General features: G+C 36.8%; 2 protein-coding genes across 3 annotated transcripts; both read right to left on the bottom strand.

Moving 5' to 3' along the window:
• Positions 1-1,505: 1,505 nt before the first annotated feature.
• Positions 1,506-3,935, bottom strand: LOC121750152 (probable carotenoid cleavage dioxygenase 4, chloroplastic). Its single transcript, XM_042144625.1, has 2 exons — positions 2,459-3,935; positions 1,506-2,131 (listed from the first exon to the last, which is right to left on the bottom strand). Exons 1-2 carry the CDS (start codon positions 3,862-3,864, stop codon positions 1,771-1,773), a joined length of 1,767 nt encoding a protein of 588 aa, XP_042000559.1. The 5' UTR covers positions 3,865-3,935; the 3' UTR covers positions 1,506-1,770.
• A 7,031-nt stretch (positions 3,936-10,966) lies between these two features.
• Positions 10,967-14,441, bottom strand: LOC121750242. 2 transcript variants are annotated; one of them, XM_042144739.1, is made up of 9 exons: positions 13,840-14,441; positions 13,453-13,618; positions 13,262-13,339; positions 12,634-12,997; positions 12,390-12,502; positions 12,121-12,285; positions 11,861-12,000; positions 11,376-11,468; positions 10,967-11,292 (listed from the first exon to the last, which is right to left on the bottom strand). In XM_042144739.1, the coding sequence occupies exons 1-9, from the start codon at positions 13,896-13,898 to the stop codon at positions 11,133-11,135; spliced, it is 1,338 nt and encodes a 445-aa protein (XP_042000673.1). In that variant the 5' UTR covers positions 13,899-14,441; the 3' UTR covers positions 10,967-11,132. The 2 variants fall into 2 exon arrangements, with proteins under 2 accessions (XP_042000673.1, XP_042000674.1); XM_042144740.1 differs by having other exon boundaries at positions 13,453-13,703; positions 13,840-14,440.
• Positions 14,442-16,320: the final 1,879 nt, after the last annotated feature.

The raw sequence follows: 16,320 nt of genomic DNA on the forward strand, positions 1-16,320 counted from the left end.
GTATTTTAAATTAAAATTTTAAATAGCACTCATGTTTATAAATTTTTAGATAAATAAGTGTCTCATAATAAAAACAATCATGTCATAAAAAAGAGATTTATAGATGCATAAGGCATTGTTGTATTTTCTAACACAGCAGAGTCAAAATAGAAGACTTAATTAGCTAGCAACATCCACGACTGAGATTATTTCTATTGCAGTATGTTCTCATCATGCACGTATGTCACCACACAGCTCTAATGAAACTCCAGCTGTCAGGCCACGGGCCCATGGTTCAGCCGAACATACGGCTCGCCACTAGCCCACCATGGCTTCGCCACCCTAAAATACTTTGGCATTGGACCTCGTATCAAATGTGTCAAAATAACAACATTATTTTGTGGTATATTAGATTAAGCACGTACATTACGTGATGCTAAAATATTTTTTTTCAAATCAAAATTTTCAACCACACATCTCTAAGTTGTTATTTTTAATGAAGTGTGTTTTTATTAATTGAATTTGTTGGAAATAAAAATAAAAAATAAAATTGAATGAATAGTAATTTAAGGGACGGTTAAGGGACGGATAAGAGATGGAGGGTTGCAGGTTCCGTCCCTAAGTTAAGAGATGGAGTAAAAAAGTACAGTGGGGCCCATGAATAGTAATTTAAGGGACGGATAAGTGACAGCGTTGCGGATGGCCTAAAAGAGAGTTACTTTTTGCCAAAATTAAAAATGATTCAATTAACTTGAAACTTCCCAAAATAGTAAAATGATTCTATTAACATGGAACAGAGGGAGTATGTCCTTGTCGGGCGAGCTAGATATGGATGCTCTTAGGCACTTGCATATCACAACTGCAGACAATATTTACTTAGTTTAGGGTAGTGATAAATGTACATAATTGCATGTACATAATCAAACTTTTTTTAATATTTTATATTGAAAATTAATTTATAAACATTAATTGATTTAAAATAAATTTTATACTAATAATTTTTTTAAAAAAAATTGAAATTTTAACGTAAAATTTATATATTTTTTACTAAATATTTTATAATTAATCCAAATCAAGCTCGAAATCATGTTATGATTTGACATAAAATTTCTATATCACTTCTTTCTTATTGCTGCATATAATACAATAAATAACAAAATTATTTTTAATAAAATTTAAAAATATAAGGTTATTATGTACAGGTACAATTTATATATATTTAAGATTTCACATTTACTAATTGGACGAGGGAGTAATGTATGCCACGGACCATGGATTGGGCCTCCTGTGCGAATTGTAGAGCGACGAAGGAGCATGGAATCGCCTAATCTGGGAGCACCACGTGGCATCGACTGTTTGAAAAATTCATGTTTTTATTTTCTATTACTAAATATTTGTAGGATATTATGACACTGAAATGTGAAAAAAATAGTACGAGTAGACGAAATTAAAAATCTGTATTGTGACCCACATATATAAATGCGCGCATATGACCTTTATCAAATTTATGGTACAAATGGATAATATGTGGTGGACCTCTTAAGTTGATATTTCCATGTCACATTCATTGTTATTTTTTCTAGTAAGAATAAACGTAACATACTATTACAATATACACATCTGAAACACTATTCCAAGACACCCTCAGTCCTCAACTGAATGTATACACCTATTAACGACTTATAAATCTTCACAACATTTAAGTATGTGCATGCATCTTTTTTAATCTTGAACTATGAAAATTCAATATTTACCGGCCTCATAAATCGACCTTTCAACTGACTATAAAAATCACAATTTATTAAGGTCACTTTCACGGACAAAAAGGCCGTGGAAGCCATAGGGCACGCGGCGGGGCAACCTAACGGCAGCCACCGTGGCTAGAGTAGGAGACTTAGCATACATCACCAAAAATTGTGACTCCCCTTTATTCTCATCATGGACGTAAGTCACCACATATCCGTCGTCCTCATCGGCATTAGGATTCTCCGGTTCTCGGGCCACAAAAAAGGGCTCCCCAGCAAAGCAGCCCGAGCCGAACATCCGGCTACCCACTATACAATCACGACGATCCTCCTCCGTCACTGACACGTCCAGCTTCACTATCCCTGATACCTTTGGCATTGGGTCTCCTACGGCAGCGTATACATATCTGATGTGCCACCATAAAACAATATGCATTACTACTATAATTGGGATATTTGTAACATACCAAATTTATGTCACGGCTTCTAGTGTTTGACTGTTTGTCCAATAATATCTCAATGTTCAAATAATTGTAATCATATATTTAGATGATGCTTTCGACCACTGAAAAATAAGTAGTGTTCCTATAATTTGATGAATGTTCAATGAATAATGAATAATGATTTTTTTTCAAAAAATAAATAAAACAATTACTTAAGTATACAAATACAAGATTTGATTTTTTTATGATGCTATCCAAACAATTTAAACAAAAATAAATAAATAAACGTACTTGTTTTTCCTGGCAATGAAAGAAGGATTAATGACCCCAAAATCCAAATTTCTAGTGGAGAGAGGGTGGCGAGAAACGGTGCCGTTATTCAGATTGATTTTGAGCTTCTCAACCGACGCGTGGATGAGATCAAGCCTCTCGAGCGTGTGCTCCACCGAGAGTATGTTCGGCGCCACCACCACGACGGTGTCGCCGCCGTCTTCTTCCCACGCGTTGATCGCGTGGACCGTATTGAACCCCGACACCTCAAACCACCGCATTTCAGACTCATCCGTGGCGTACCTCGGCAGAATTCCGATCCTAGGCACTTTTCTAGGGTTCGCCGCCACCGGGGATCCGCCGGCCACCATCTCCATCGGATTCATCCCGAGCTGAATCTCGTTGAAAATTGCGTATTTCTTCGTGATCGCGAAATCGTGCAGAAAGCTGGGGCTAGTCATTGAGAAAATCGGCACATCCGGTTGCTTCTCGCCGTTCGCATCGATCCTGAAATAGGTGAGGAACGGCGGCGCCGGACCGTACCGGAACGAGAATGTCTCGCCGGTTTCGAGATCTGTTTTCGGATGCGCCGTCATGCTCATGAAAAGCTTGCCGTCGAAATCATGGCGGCCGAGCGTGTGAATTTCGCCGTTTTTGTCAATTTTGACAGAGTAAGGCAGATCCGATTCGCCTAGCGCGTGGAGGCGGTTTGCGATCAGAGCTAGGCTCGTGTTAGCCAGGCCAATGCCGTTTGCCGGATTGAATTGGCCGGAAATTAACCGCGCCGCCGTGACGGCGCCGCGCGCGGCTGAGGCGGAGAGGCCGTTGAAGCCGGAGAAGACGTTGGGGATGACCGGGAAGCCCCTCTCCCGCTCGATTTTGTATTTATAGGTCTTGACGTAGCGGCTGCAGAGGGTGGCTCGGCCGTTGGAGATTCTGATGGCGTGGAGCATGCCGTCGCCGTCGAAGAGGTGGTAGGGCCCTCGGGGGAGGAATTGGGGGTTGGGGCCGTTTCGGATGTAGGCGCCGTCGAGGGAGGGGGGGAGGGAGCCCTCCGCCACGTGGCACTCGGTGGGGGGGAGCTCGTCGACGGGGGCGAAGTTGTCGGAGAGGACGTGGCGCGGGTCGACGGAGGGTTTGAGGGGAGGATCGATGAATGCGTTGATGAAACTGTCGGCGGCGTTGAATATGCTTGCCGGGAGAGACGGCGGCTTTCGCGGTGGGGCTCTATTGTAGGTGGGCGGTGGAGCTTTCTTGATCGGTGGCTGAGGCGGCGGCGGCGGGGGGGTTTTGGTGGTGGCGCGTGGCTTGTCTTCGATTTGGACTGATGAGATTTTTGGGAAAGTTGGGGTTTTAGCGGTGGTGGGGTGGATGTTTTTGGAGGGTGTTGGGAATGTGGGGAGAAAGGAAGAAGAGAGAGAGTCCATGGTGGTTATAATTAGAGATTGAGGCAATGAGAATCTGTGATTGCCAAATTGAGGAGTATTTATAGAATCTGTGATTGCCAAATTGAGGAGTATTTATGGTGTGGAGTTAGATGTGATGAGGAAAATGACAATTCGTAAATTGATTCGTTGTTTATGGCGCTAAACATTTCATCTTCGCTAAATATCGTCTTCCATTTTCCATTGTAGGAGTACACAATTTTGTGTGATTTCTTGCGTAGGCTTCACATTTGGATTTATGTTGTTTTGTTTTGTGCAGCTTTGTTACTAAAATGTTATTAATATTTTATTGCTATTTTATTTGCAATCCGAATATTGATCTATCTTATTGTGTTACCGTATTATGATATCCGATATCAACAAGATAATCATAAATCGTGATCAGGTCTAACCGTCTAAGTAGTGTCCCTGCTTGTAGTATATTATTGTGTCATGGTCGTGTTTAAGCATGCACAAACCCAACCGAACCGCCGGTTAACCGGCGGTTCATGAACCAGAACCGGCGGTGGCGGTTCAACGGGTCATGTGGGCCGGTTCAGGTTCGAGAAATCAAGGAACTGTAACTGGCGGTTCAAAACCACCAGCTCAAATCGGCGGGTCGCCGGTTCCAACGGTAAGATTCCGGCTAGAATCATAGGTTTTCAGGCTTTTCAGGCGGTTTGCGTCAGAAACCGGCGGTTTCTGACGGTTCATGTGTTTTTCAGGCTTTTTCAGGGTGGCAATGTTTAGGCCTGAAAACTGGCCAGAAACTGCCGATTTTGTGCAGAAATCGTGTACTGAACCGCCGGTTCAGGCGGTAAACCGACCGATTTGAATTTAGAATTTTTTTTATTTCTTCCAATTTTTCTCTTATAAATACCACACTTTCCCCATCATTTTTACTCACTCCATTCTTGTGTTAATAAGGATTTTTCTTCTCAATCTCAATTTCTCTATTCTCTATTCTCATTCTCTCTAATTGCTCAAGTTGCTTACTATTGTTGTGAATTGTGATTGTGCTCTCTTTCACTACTTAAATTGTTATTTGCTTACATTACATCCATTATCCATACACTACTCCATAATCCATATTTTATATTACTTTCACTTTGCAATATGTCTTCTTCTCGTGGTGGTGATCGGGGCAAGGGAATTGCCCAAGACCAAACTACTCGTTCTCAAAGATCCCGACGACCTAGTCGTCGAGAAGTTTTGGATGAGGTTTCCCAACGAGAGGCCGAATGGTTGCCAGTAAGTTCTTTTTTTATTTTTAGCATTCACAATTTCATAATATTAAGTTTTTTTTTGTTTATGTTCCTAATTCATACCTTATAATATTTATAGATCGAAAAAGATCATAGGACTGTCATGTTACTCACTCAAATGCATCAAGATATGGTGGCAGTCACCAAAAAGATGATGATGACGAGTACGACGTGTCTATATCGTCGAACTCGGACAACAACAATGATGATGTATCTCGTTCTCGTATTCCGTCTAGCACCGGCGGAAATGAGGACATGCATCCTCCCCCCCTCCACCCACTAAAAAAACATTGAAATCTGATATATTTGTGAAACATTACAGAAAGATCCCGGTGGTAATTCCTAATCCTAATGATCCTCTCTCTCAAGAAGTGACATCGGCGTTTCATGCATACTGTAACTATTGTACAAAAGTCTATAATTTGAGAGTGGTGGGGGATATGGAATCCTCTGTCGTCATTTGACGACAAAGCATCCGGTATAATGTGGCACTACCGCTATCCAAACCCAACTAAACTTTCAGCCCGGTGGCTCAGGTTCGTCTCAATCAGGTGAGCCTCTTTTTAAATTTGATCCTAAAAATGTTAACGATACTATGACTAGATGGGTTGCAATGAAGCATTTTTCTTTTAATGTTTTCGATGATAAAGGATATGAGGTTACTGTGCAAAGTGCTTTTCACGTAGAGGTAAAAAAATAAGTCGAATGACCGTTCGACGATCTACCGTTCGACAATGTTTGGAGAAAAAGGTTGAGTTAGCACGTTATCTACTTAACTTGGGACACAAAGTGAACATTTGCTCAGATGTATGGACTGATTGTTTTAACAGACATTCATACATGGGCATTACGGTTCATTTTGTGGATAATAGTTGGTCTTTGAGTAAGCGTTTGATTGGTTATAGAGAATTTCCCACACCACACACTGCACCTGAAATTACTTCTTTAATTATTCAAGTTTTGAATGAATTTCAATCATGCAACAAAATATTTTCTGTTGCTTTTGATAATGCAACTGCTAACACAGCAAGTATTAGTGACTTGATTGCGGCTTGTGGTCCGGTTATTAACGGTAAGTATTTTCATCAAAGATGCATATGTCATATTTTGAATTTATGTGTACAAAATGCGCTTGATTTATGGCAAAAGCATGTTAGTCCTATTAGAACTGCAGTTAGAGTAATCCATCAAAAGCTGCCCATTGGCAAAGCTTGGAAGAAGTATTGCCATCAAAAGAAGGTAAGATATACGCATTTTATCATGGATGTGTCCCATAGATGGAATTCGACATATGATTGTCTGAATTCTACTTTGGGGCATAGAGATGAGTTGTGTGATTTTTTTAGAACTTATCTCGTTCGTGATTTATATCTGACGCATAGTTGTTGGGAACAAAGCATGAATTTATTTAAATTATTCAAATGTTTCAAAAATGCGACTGTTGAATTATCGAGTGTTTATTATTGCATTGTTGTTCGTGTTTTAGAGCATTGCACATATATATCACTTGCTTTTAAAACAGCGATGAAAAATGCGGCTTTGAATCCTGAATTGATGTATGTTTTATATTATATGATTGACAAATAGCTTAAGTATTTCAGTGAGGTTCCAAATGTGTTTTTGATTGCAAAGGTCTTAGATCCGAAATGGAAATTAGTCGGTACAACAAGAATTTTAGACTTTTATTATAACAATTTGAGTTCTATTGATCTTGGTCCACTTCAAGCATTGCAATCGGATAACAGTGACGAATTCAGAGTAGACTCCTCAGAAACATTTCAAATAAACCTCCCGAACCGAACAATTGTCCAACAAACCTTCGAGTATAACTTACGTGCTCTCTACACCGAATATGAAACCAAGTATAACAGTACCCACCAAGTCAGAAGACCCCCTCCTAAACAACATAGTTTCGCATTTCAAATGTTTATGATGATCCCAACGCGCAATCCCAATTAGCCGACTTATATGCCTACAGCACTGGAGGGAGGTCGGCCTCAGGTATGATGAGTGAGTTGGATTTATATTACGATTCACTATTTTCCTTTAGTGATGAAGGTCCTACTCCCGCCCAAATCGATGTCCTCGATTGGTGGGAAACACACGAGAAAGATTTTCCCATACTTGCGTCAATGGCCAAGGAGATTTTTTCGGTTCCGACTTCCACTGTCGCCGTCGAGTTCGCTTTCAGTGTTGGATCACGTGTGTTGGATGAATCAAGAAATAACCTCTCCGCACAAAAATATGGAAGCGGTGATGTTACTTGATGATTGGGCCAAAGCTGACATCAGAGATCAAGAACCTGATTGGGATAATCGTCAGGAGGCATCACAAGAAGAATTCACCGGGGATGAAGCGTAGGCCAACCATCAACCGCCGGCCAAGCCAAATAGGTAAGTAAGGTAAGAGAACTATGTGGGCTTTGATTCCCCAATGCAAATGAGCATTGAGGATACGTATGCACCTCAACTTAAATTTTTAAATTTAAGTTGAGCTCAGGTCCTTTTTCTTTTATTTCCTTTTTTTCATTTGTATATACTTTAAAAATATGCAAATAAAATTAAATAATTGTATTTGTATATACTCTAGTCGGTGAAGGAGATTTCTCTACACTACTAAATCTGGGGAACTTTTGACAATTCTACTATAATTGTTGATTGTTAGACTAAACTCAACATTTAAGGTTGAATTGCTAAATGTGTCCTCAATTTAGTTATGTAGAAATATTTCCTTCGTCGACCAAGAGTATATGTACTTATAAATTTATTACTTAGAACTTCAAGTCCTTTTTGTAATTTGCAGACTAGTAGTCTTGTTGTATTTTAATTTTTTTGTGATTTGTAATTGTTGCAACTAGTAAACTTATAGTCTCTCAATAAAATTGCAATTTCCATCGTGATTTTTTGAATTTTATTTATGCACATTTCATAGATAAATAAAGAAAAAAATGCAAATTTTTTTTTTAAATTATGAATCGCCGAACTGGCCCGGAACCGGCGGTTTTTTGAACTGGAACCGGAACCGCCGGAAACCTTGGCGGGCCGGTTCAGGTTCAAGCAGATTTTGAACCGTGTGCATGCCTAGTCGTGTTGATGCAAGCAGATTTTTGATAAGTTGAAAAAAAATCATAAATTTCAATCAAATTTTATTTCGTCATGAAATTTTTTAATTCAGTAGTGATAAATTATGAATTTTACATTTTTCTCAAAATTTCCACTTTTTATTGAAGTATATCGACTTTAGCATTTGAAAATTTTCTATGAGAATTAGACCGGTAGTAAATTTTATTACATTTGACAAATAACTCAACAATGTTATTATCAATATAAAAACATGTCATGTGTATTGAATCAATAAATATTATAAATAGGAAATCAAAATATTTCGTCATAAAAAATTTGAAGAAATGTTAAAATTAATAACTTTGTGATAGATATTTAAAGTTGCGAGAAAAACTAGAAAGTTACCAAAATTCAAAATTTTCCAGCAGGTACCGTAAATTATATTCTATGTTTGATTTTATACTATTATGCATTGTGTTACAGTCACGACCTAACATACACTTAATAGGATAAAATCACAATTTAATATGCACAAGATTGTCTCCGTGTTATTTAATGTGAGAATTTCCCTTTTTGTAGTGATATTTTTCTGAAAATATATGTATCAATTTTTTTCTATTTTACTTTTTAAATTTTAATATATTGTGATTTAGTCAAATTTCAAAAACAAAAACTAGTAATAATACGGCCCAAGAAGGAATAAATATCACTTATAATGGGCCATATACGTAAAAAAATTATTGATTGTTGATGCACCCTAGATTAACCTAAGTAGATATTTCACTATATTTATTTGTGGTCCATTCGATTCTTCAATAGCATAAACCACATTTTGCTTTTCGAAACTGGAAAACCACAAATCAAATTAATAAAGGGAAAAAGATAATTCGAAGTTCTAAGGCCCACGTACAGGTAGCCATTGATTGTAATGAATAATGATATTAGTGACAATCTGAGTTTTTGTAGCTTCACATCTAAAACTGAAAACTATAATGGATGAAAGGACCACTTTTTGTACACGTAGATGGATTTTTTTCAATAAAATCATTAAATATTTATCTGTGTTTGTCCAACATACATTTTAATTAACTCTAATAAAAGAACAAATAAATGATACATTTAATTCTGATAGTGCCCTTTTTCAAAGCAATTTTCAACAAATTCTCGCAAATTTATTAATATGATATCTCGATGTCAAAAAATTACATCTGGATGCATCTGCCTTTGATGGCAGAAATCCAATTTTATTAAATTAGGTTTATTACGATTGTATATACATATACAACAACAACACAAGCAAAATAATTATTATTAAAGTATTAGAAAATACATCTTTAATATGCGAAAAAAAAAACAATTAACATGGAAAGGCCAAGAAGAGAAATTTAGAAACGGAGGTCGTGTAAAATTAATTCACAAATAATAACAATTAATGAGGTATTTTTAGAGTAAGGAACACGTGTAAGTTAGCAGCGGTGGTAGCTCATCAAATATCATGATATCTCATTTTCTGAGCTCAAAATGCTACAGAAATTCTATTTTCTTGGATAAATTGGTGACCACAAATCACTGTCGATCTGGCTAGGTTGGCCTCAATTCATGCAGAAGTTGAGTAGATATTAAAATGAAAATCAAGAATAAGTTGAGTGGATATTAAAAATATTAAAAAAATGCGTGAATAAATTGAGTGGATAGTAGGAAGATGATTTATAGTGGAGGAAATAATAATATAATTTTTTCAGAGATATTTCTGTAATTCTGTGTATTGAACTAAACGGCTAGAATTAGAATGAGAAGAGAAAGGTACAGAAGGATGCCATGGGTTGGGCTTGTGACGTTGATTCAAAAATAAGCCCAATTAAATAAAAATTTGTTTGGGTTGTTTAAAATGAATAAAAAGAATTTGGGCCCAATCGTATAGATGTATCCCTCTCTCTTTTATTCTCTATGTAATTATATATATAAATTTTAAACCTAAAGGCTTGAATTGAATGTAACGTAATTTTAAACTTTAGTTGGGTTTGGATATAATAAATAATTATAAACTTTAGTTGGATTTGGATATAGTAGAAAAATATACCATTAAAAGTATATGAAAAAGTAAGTGATGGCTGAATCAATGTATGTATGTTATACTCCCTTCGTCTTCGTCCCATCACAAGTGATCAACTTTCCATTTTATGTTGTTCCACTACAAGTGATTAATTTCTATTTTTAACAAAAAAAAAACAAAACTTTAACACTCTTACTTTATTATCTCTCTTACTTTATTCTTTCTTTATCTCTCTTACTTTTTCCCCTCTCTTACTTTATTGTCTCTACTTTAACTCAACATATACAATTTTCTTAAATCTCGTGCCCAAAAGAAATCCATCACTTGTGGTGAGACGGAGAGAGTATGTCCTAATACTCATATATCAAGTGTATTTATTTAAATAATAATGCATATTTATTGTAGTACTAATACACTTGATTTATAGGTACACAAGCGGTTGCAGACAAAGCAACGTATTAGTACAAAAGAACTATGTAAGCTTTGAATTTTGTCACGAAGATGTACGTAAGCAATTCAATTTCAATACAAATTGAAATTGTCATGTAGAGGATGGAGCTATTCAATCCATTTCTCTTTCATTTTGTAAACCTTTATTCTTGATGTTTATAAGTTCATTCATAGTACTTCAGTTATGTTGTTTGTAATCTTTGAGAAATTTACACAATATACATCATTACAACAAAATAAATTTAGCAATAATAGCACCATCAATAAAGAATATATAAAGCAAAAGATGAAGCAATCAACATATTAGGGAATTATAGTTTTGCATATATAGACATGAGCCGTTACAACTAGAAATATATATTTACAAAAGAGTGAGATAAGGTTAAAAACAAGGAAATGCTGTAAATAGTAAAAAGACAACACCTCCTACAACTAACCAAGTCATGGAATTGTTAGCCTACCTTTCTGCCCCAACGATTTCCACGACGTCTCAAGCCGCATGAGGTGCAGCTTTTCCACAAACGGCTCTAGGACTTCCGCCTCCTCTTCTGGTGCGAAAGCCATGCAGATGCTGAGCTCTTGGACTGCAGCCTCGTATTCTCTGCACAGTTTAAGATGCCAACGTCGTTTTAGCAGAGGACGAGCTCAGACAACTGGAGAAAGAAAAAAACTGCGCTCTCTTACCTTTTATAGTACAGCAGCATGCCGTGGTCTCTTCTCAAAGACCAGTTGTGCGGCTCAAGGATTAGCAATCTCTCCGAGGCCATGATGGCGAGCCTGAAAGTGAAGAAGCATCATGTTGAATATTTTGCTCAAGGCGCCTTACGAAGAGACACAAATACGCACAAAGCTTGCATAGATACAAACAAGTTTTGTGGTTTCACATATCCAGCATTAACAATGTGACTAAGAATTGAAGAAACGAGATCACAGTACGAATTAGTTTCAATGGTATCAATAACAAGTGTGTAGGCTTTTGTCTCAAAGTTGTAGCAGGGATAAGCTAACAGAGATTCGTTTATGATTAAGATAGTAACTGAGGACCAGAAAGATGTTACTAACGACGTTGTCCCTACTAAAGACCACACAAAATCTTACACGAGCACCAAATATATCATTCAATCACATTGTGCACTCAAATTTAGTTATAAGAGGTAATAGATAGCTACCTTAGCTCCTGAGGCCGCAACAAAGGCATATCCGAACTACCATCTTGGTTGAGCTTCTCCTCGGATTTAAGAACAGATCTCAGTGGAGAAGTCAACATCAACCCATGGTTTGTTCTTGAAGCACGTTTCCAGTAAAGCCTCTGCAACATTTGCTACGTTTATTACCATTATATGAAAGAATACTTCTTCATCATAAAAATTTAGAGAGATTCACTGTGCAGTTAAGTTTCATAAGATGAAGTATAGTGGTATGAGCTCACAATCAAATTCGCCAAGGCAATCCCAATTATATCTCGGTTCGTTGCAATTTCCAGCCCTAAGAGTGAGTGGCTGTTTATGTCAGAGGCCTTTGATCGAGGGTCCTCCACACACTTCCCGTTGACGACCTCAAACAAGCTGTGTCCTGAAGTTACTTTGAATAGCTCCTGTAAATATCACAAAAGGTTGAAATCAGGCAGCTGAAAGTCGAAGCTAAGGACTATCAACGATACATCTGAGATTCAAATCATTGAAATATTGATTGGCGTACCTCAGGATTCCCTGTTGGGGGCCATATCAAAAATTCTTCCCCAACTCGAGATCCCACAATGGTCAGATTAAGCCTTCGGCAAACCTCAATATAAATCACACTAAGCAAAATAGCTGTTCAAATTCAATAGTCACGAAATCAGGAAACATTGTATGGAAATGGAAACACGCGACAAAATCAAAGAATTAAGAGCACTGATGATGGAATAACAATGAAACTGAGTAGAGAACTGATGGAAGTATACCACTGGCACACCCAGAGCTCAAAGCAGAGTGCAAATACGAACACTTTGGATCCACGATTACAGGTGACCTTCTGAAGCCTCTCGACTCAAAAAGAACTTTGTTCACTGGTTCCATAACTTCGGCTAAATGGCATCCTATATCTCGTGAAACTAGCTCAGCTTCAACTTCCTTTGAAATGGCATCCAGCTCTGCCAGCCACGCATTTAGATTCTTCTCAGCCATTGGCATAGTATCCACGCTTTCCCACCCTTTGCCGTCACAAAGCAGTGACGTATCCCTCCTTTCATTGTGGGCGGAACAGATGTCAATCTCGCGATTGAATGCCAAAAACGCCTCATCCTCAGCCGCAACATAAAGTAGCGCCTACAAAGTACACGGAAGCAACACATGAATTGCAGAACATGGGACTTTGCATCACAATCCATTGAGCAACTCCGCCACTCCAACATTAGCACGTGTCCAGTTCACAGAGGCAGCAGCAATATGTGAATGAAAGACGGGTTTCACAAAGTCTCACAAAGCAAGAAAATTAAAACGTATCGTTTTGCATCATCAACCAATGGTATAAATTGAAATAAGCATTCATAAATTTATCAAACAGAGCAGGGTAGGAGCAAAAAAAGCTACCTTTGCAAGCGAGATATCTTCGTCTTTAGACTGAAAAGAAATCTCCCTCGTAAATTTATCCCTAGCAGCTTCAAGAACCTGATATCTCACACAAATATAGATCAATGATCACCCTAATCTAAGAAATTACTCGTATTCGCATATGGTTATCAACAAAATAATGAGAAATTAACAAGAGATCATATTCCAACCTCCTTGTAGAAGTTGGCTGCAGTCGAATGACGGGACTCTGCCAGCGCAGAAGAAGCGAGAGGCGAAACGCTCAACCTCGTCTTCTTGGCTGCAGCATTTCCAGTAGTCCTCATCTTTTCTTTCCCATAACCATTCCAACATCCACCACGACCATCAAAACTATACCTGATGATCGTAAAGAACAAAGGGATATTGGGCTATGCCAACTACTACTAGTAGCACTAATGCGTCTCCAATCCATTTACTAAAACTTTTACATAAACAAGTACAATCAAAACATAAACAAGTAGTACAATCAAAACATGAATACCAAATTTATCAAATGAGCACAAACAATCTCATCCAAATCAAATTCTCAACTCAACTCAAATAAGGATCAAATTTACCTTCCACAATTCCCCAAACGCGGCATAAGCAGAGGAGTAGCCATGGAAACACGTAGCATTTTTCTCTAAAATTTCCGAGTAAGGTTATAGGAAAAAAGGAATCTTTGAAGCAAAATTTCCACAATAGAGAGGTTTTCTTGAGAATGGAGTGACAAAAAGCTCCCAACTTTCAAGAAGACAACAAAAATGGTTGCTGAAATTCGGGCTCAAACGGGCACCAGCTGTTGTAAATGAGAAGCCCCCAAAACAGCATAGAATCAGCAAGAATAAGGAGAATCCTTTTTCAATTTGTAAATTCAAGAATCAAGCTCTCTCTTTTCTGGTGAGGGTTGTATGAGGCCATTTTAATTGAATGACAACTCCCAAAAGAGAAGGAAGAGGAAGACAGAGGTGCTGGTGAGTAGAAGCAACTGCATCGACATGAATTATAGTGGAAGCTGACACTGCTAGAGATCCAAAGATCCATTGTATTGGAAGCTCTCAATTCTAGCATCAGCAATTTTGATTACTACCCAGCTCTCTCTCTCTCCCTCTATATGAAATGTAGGAGTATAAAGATTATGATTTTGATATGGAGGAGAGTATAATCGGAGAATGGCCCTCCTCTTTATTTATTCAGTTATGAAAATATGAATTGATTTTTACCGTTTCTATTTCTAATGGGATTTTTTTAGTAACATTGATTGCGACTTTAATTTATTGGAACCTACGCTTGTACTACTACTCAAAATTAAATGATGGAAATCAAGAAATGTTATTTTGGGTGAAATATAAGATGCCCCTAAAAATAAAGTGTGGCAAAAATTTATGAGTTAGGTAAGAAATTGAGGACATATTTTGACTTTCTTTACATAGCTATTCTATGTTTATGGGGTGAATCAGATGAATATGCTTTGATACGATACAAAAAGACTCATTTTATAGTAAAGTTACTTTTTAGGTATTTTAAGATATATTTACCATAACCACGGAGCAATTAAATAATTTGGGATCATAGACTAATTGGCATGTCCCAACCAGTTAAATAAGCTATTTTGCCATAATAATAATTGACATGTTAAAAAATGAAGCAATAGAAAGACTTGGTGAGAAATGACATCAGTGTGCTCTCTATAGAAAGTCTAGAGAGATAGAGGATAAGGTAGTGCTTGCACCAAGAGAAAAAAGCTGAGATTGGACTAATATAAAATCTGATTTTTTTGCATTTCATTATTTTTGTGTTTGTAAAGTTGGAATTTTGTGAATAGTTGGATGTTCTAGTTTTGTATTATTGTGATCTACTATCTTCTTAATGCCAAGAAGCTGGAGGCATTATTTTAATGTGTGTATATAGCTTTATCCAATTGCTATCGATGGAGATGATAATATTTTCTTGATTGGATCAAGAATATCATTTTGGGATTATCTTCTTGAATATATGTTGTAAAATTACAACTTTACTATCTTCCTTCGTTCGTTCACTTCAAGGCTCAAGCTTCATATAATTTTCATCCGGTAAATCCCTTAAAATTATGTTTTGAATCGATCATTAAATAAGATAGTTCTAAATTGTGAATGGTTGCTATACTCAAAAACAATGCCACATTGAAAGCAAATTCACGTGCTCTTAATTACTTTTAGCTGATGGGATACAAATTTAAGCAACACGAATGAAATTGACTTTATTGAATTTATTTGCAACCCATCGGAATTTATTATTGGATTTTGCTATATTAATTGTAACGATACCAAACACCTGTCCTCACACTTGGCTTACTCACCAAATTGATAGCAGACTAGTAGTTGAAGATGCTTTATTTATGTTCATTCATATTAATGTAAGTAGCTGCCTTGATAGGAATGCAAACCTGTATTCATCAAATTATAAATAGCTTGATTTGTACTATTTTTTAACAAATATTTAGTAAATCACATTTAAAATAAAGAAAAAGCTCACATGAAAAATAGCCTAAAAATTAAAATATATTCCCTCCATCCCACAATAAGAGTCATATTTTATCATTTCAGTCCGTCCCACAATAAGTGTCATATTTCACTTTTACCATAAATGTTAATTAGACTACATATTCCACCAACTTGTAAAACTCACATTTTATTATAAAACTAATACTACTATATATTAGTGGGACTCATATTCCACTAAGTTATTTAATCCACTTTTCTTTATATTTCTTAAACTCGTTCCATAACTAAATTGAATTCTTATTGCGCGATGAAGGAAGTACTTAATAAAACATAAGTGTAATGATTTAGTGGAATACAAGAATGAGATTCACTTATCTAAAATGAAAAAAAAAACTTCAAATTGTAATGTCCCAAAATCACAAAATGAGATACTCCTACTATTATTTCGTGAATGGAGGCATATTTTGTGAAGAGAGAATACGTCTGGTTACTCTGGCGATTTTATAATTAGCTGTGCCAATTTAATATATAATCATGATGAATATGCCTAACTAAATACCATACCTAATATGCATA

This window comes from Salvia splendens, chromosome 10 (genome assembly GCF_004379255.2).
Source record: "Salvia splendens isolate huo1 chromosome 10, SspV2, whole genome shotgun sequence".
In the NCBI taxonomy this organism is placed as follows: Eukaryota; Viridiplantae; Streptophyta; class Magnoliopsida; order Lamiales; family Lamiaceae; genus Salvia; species Salvia splendens.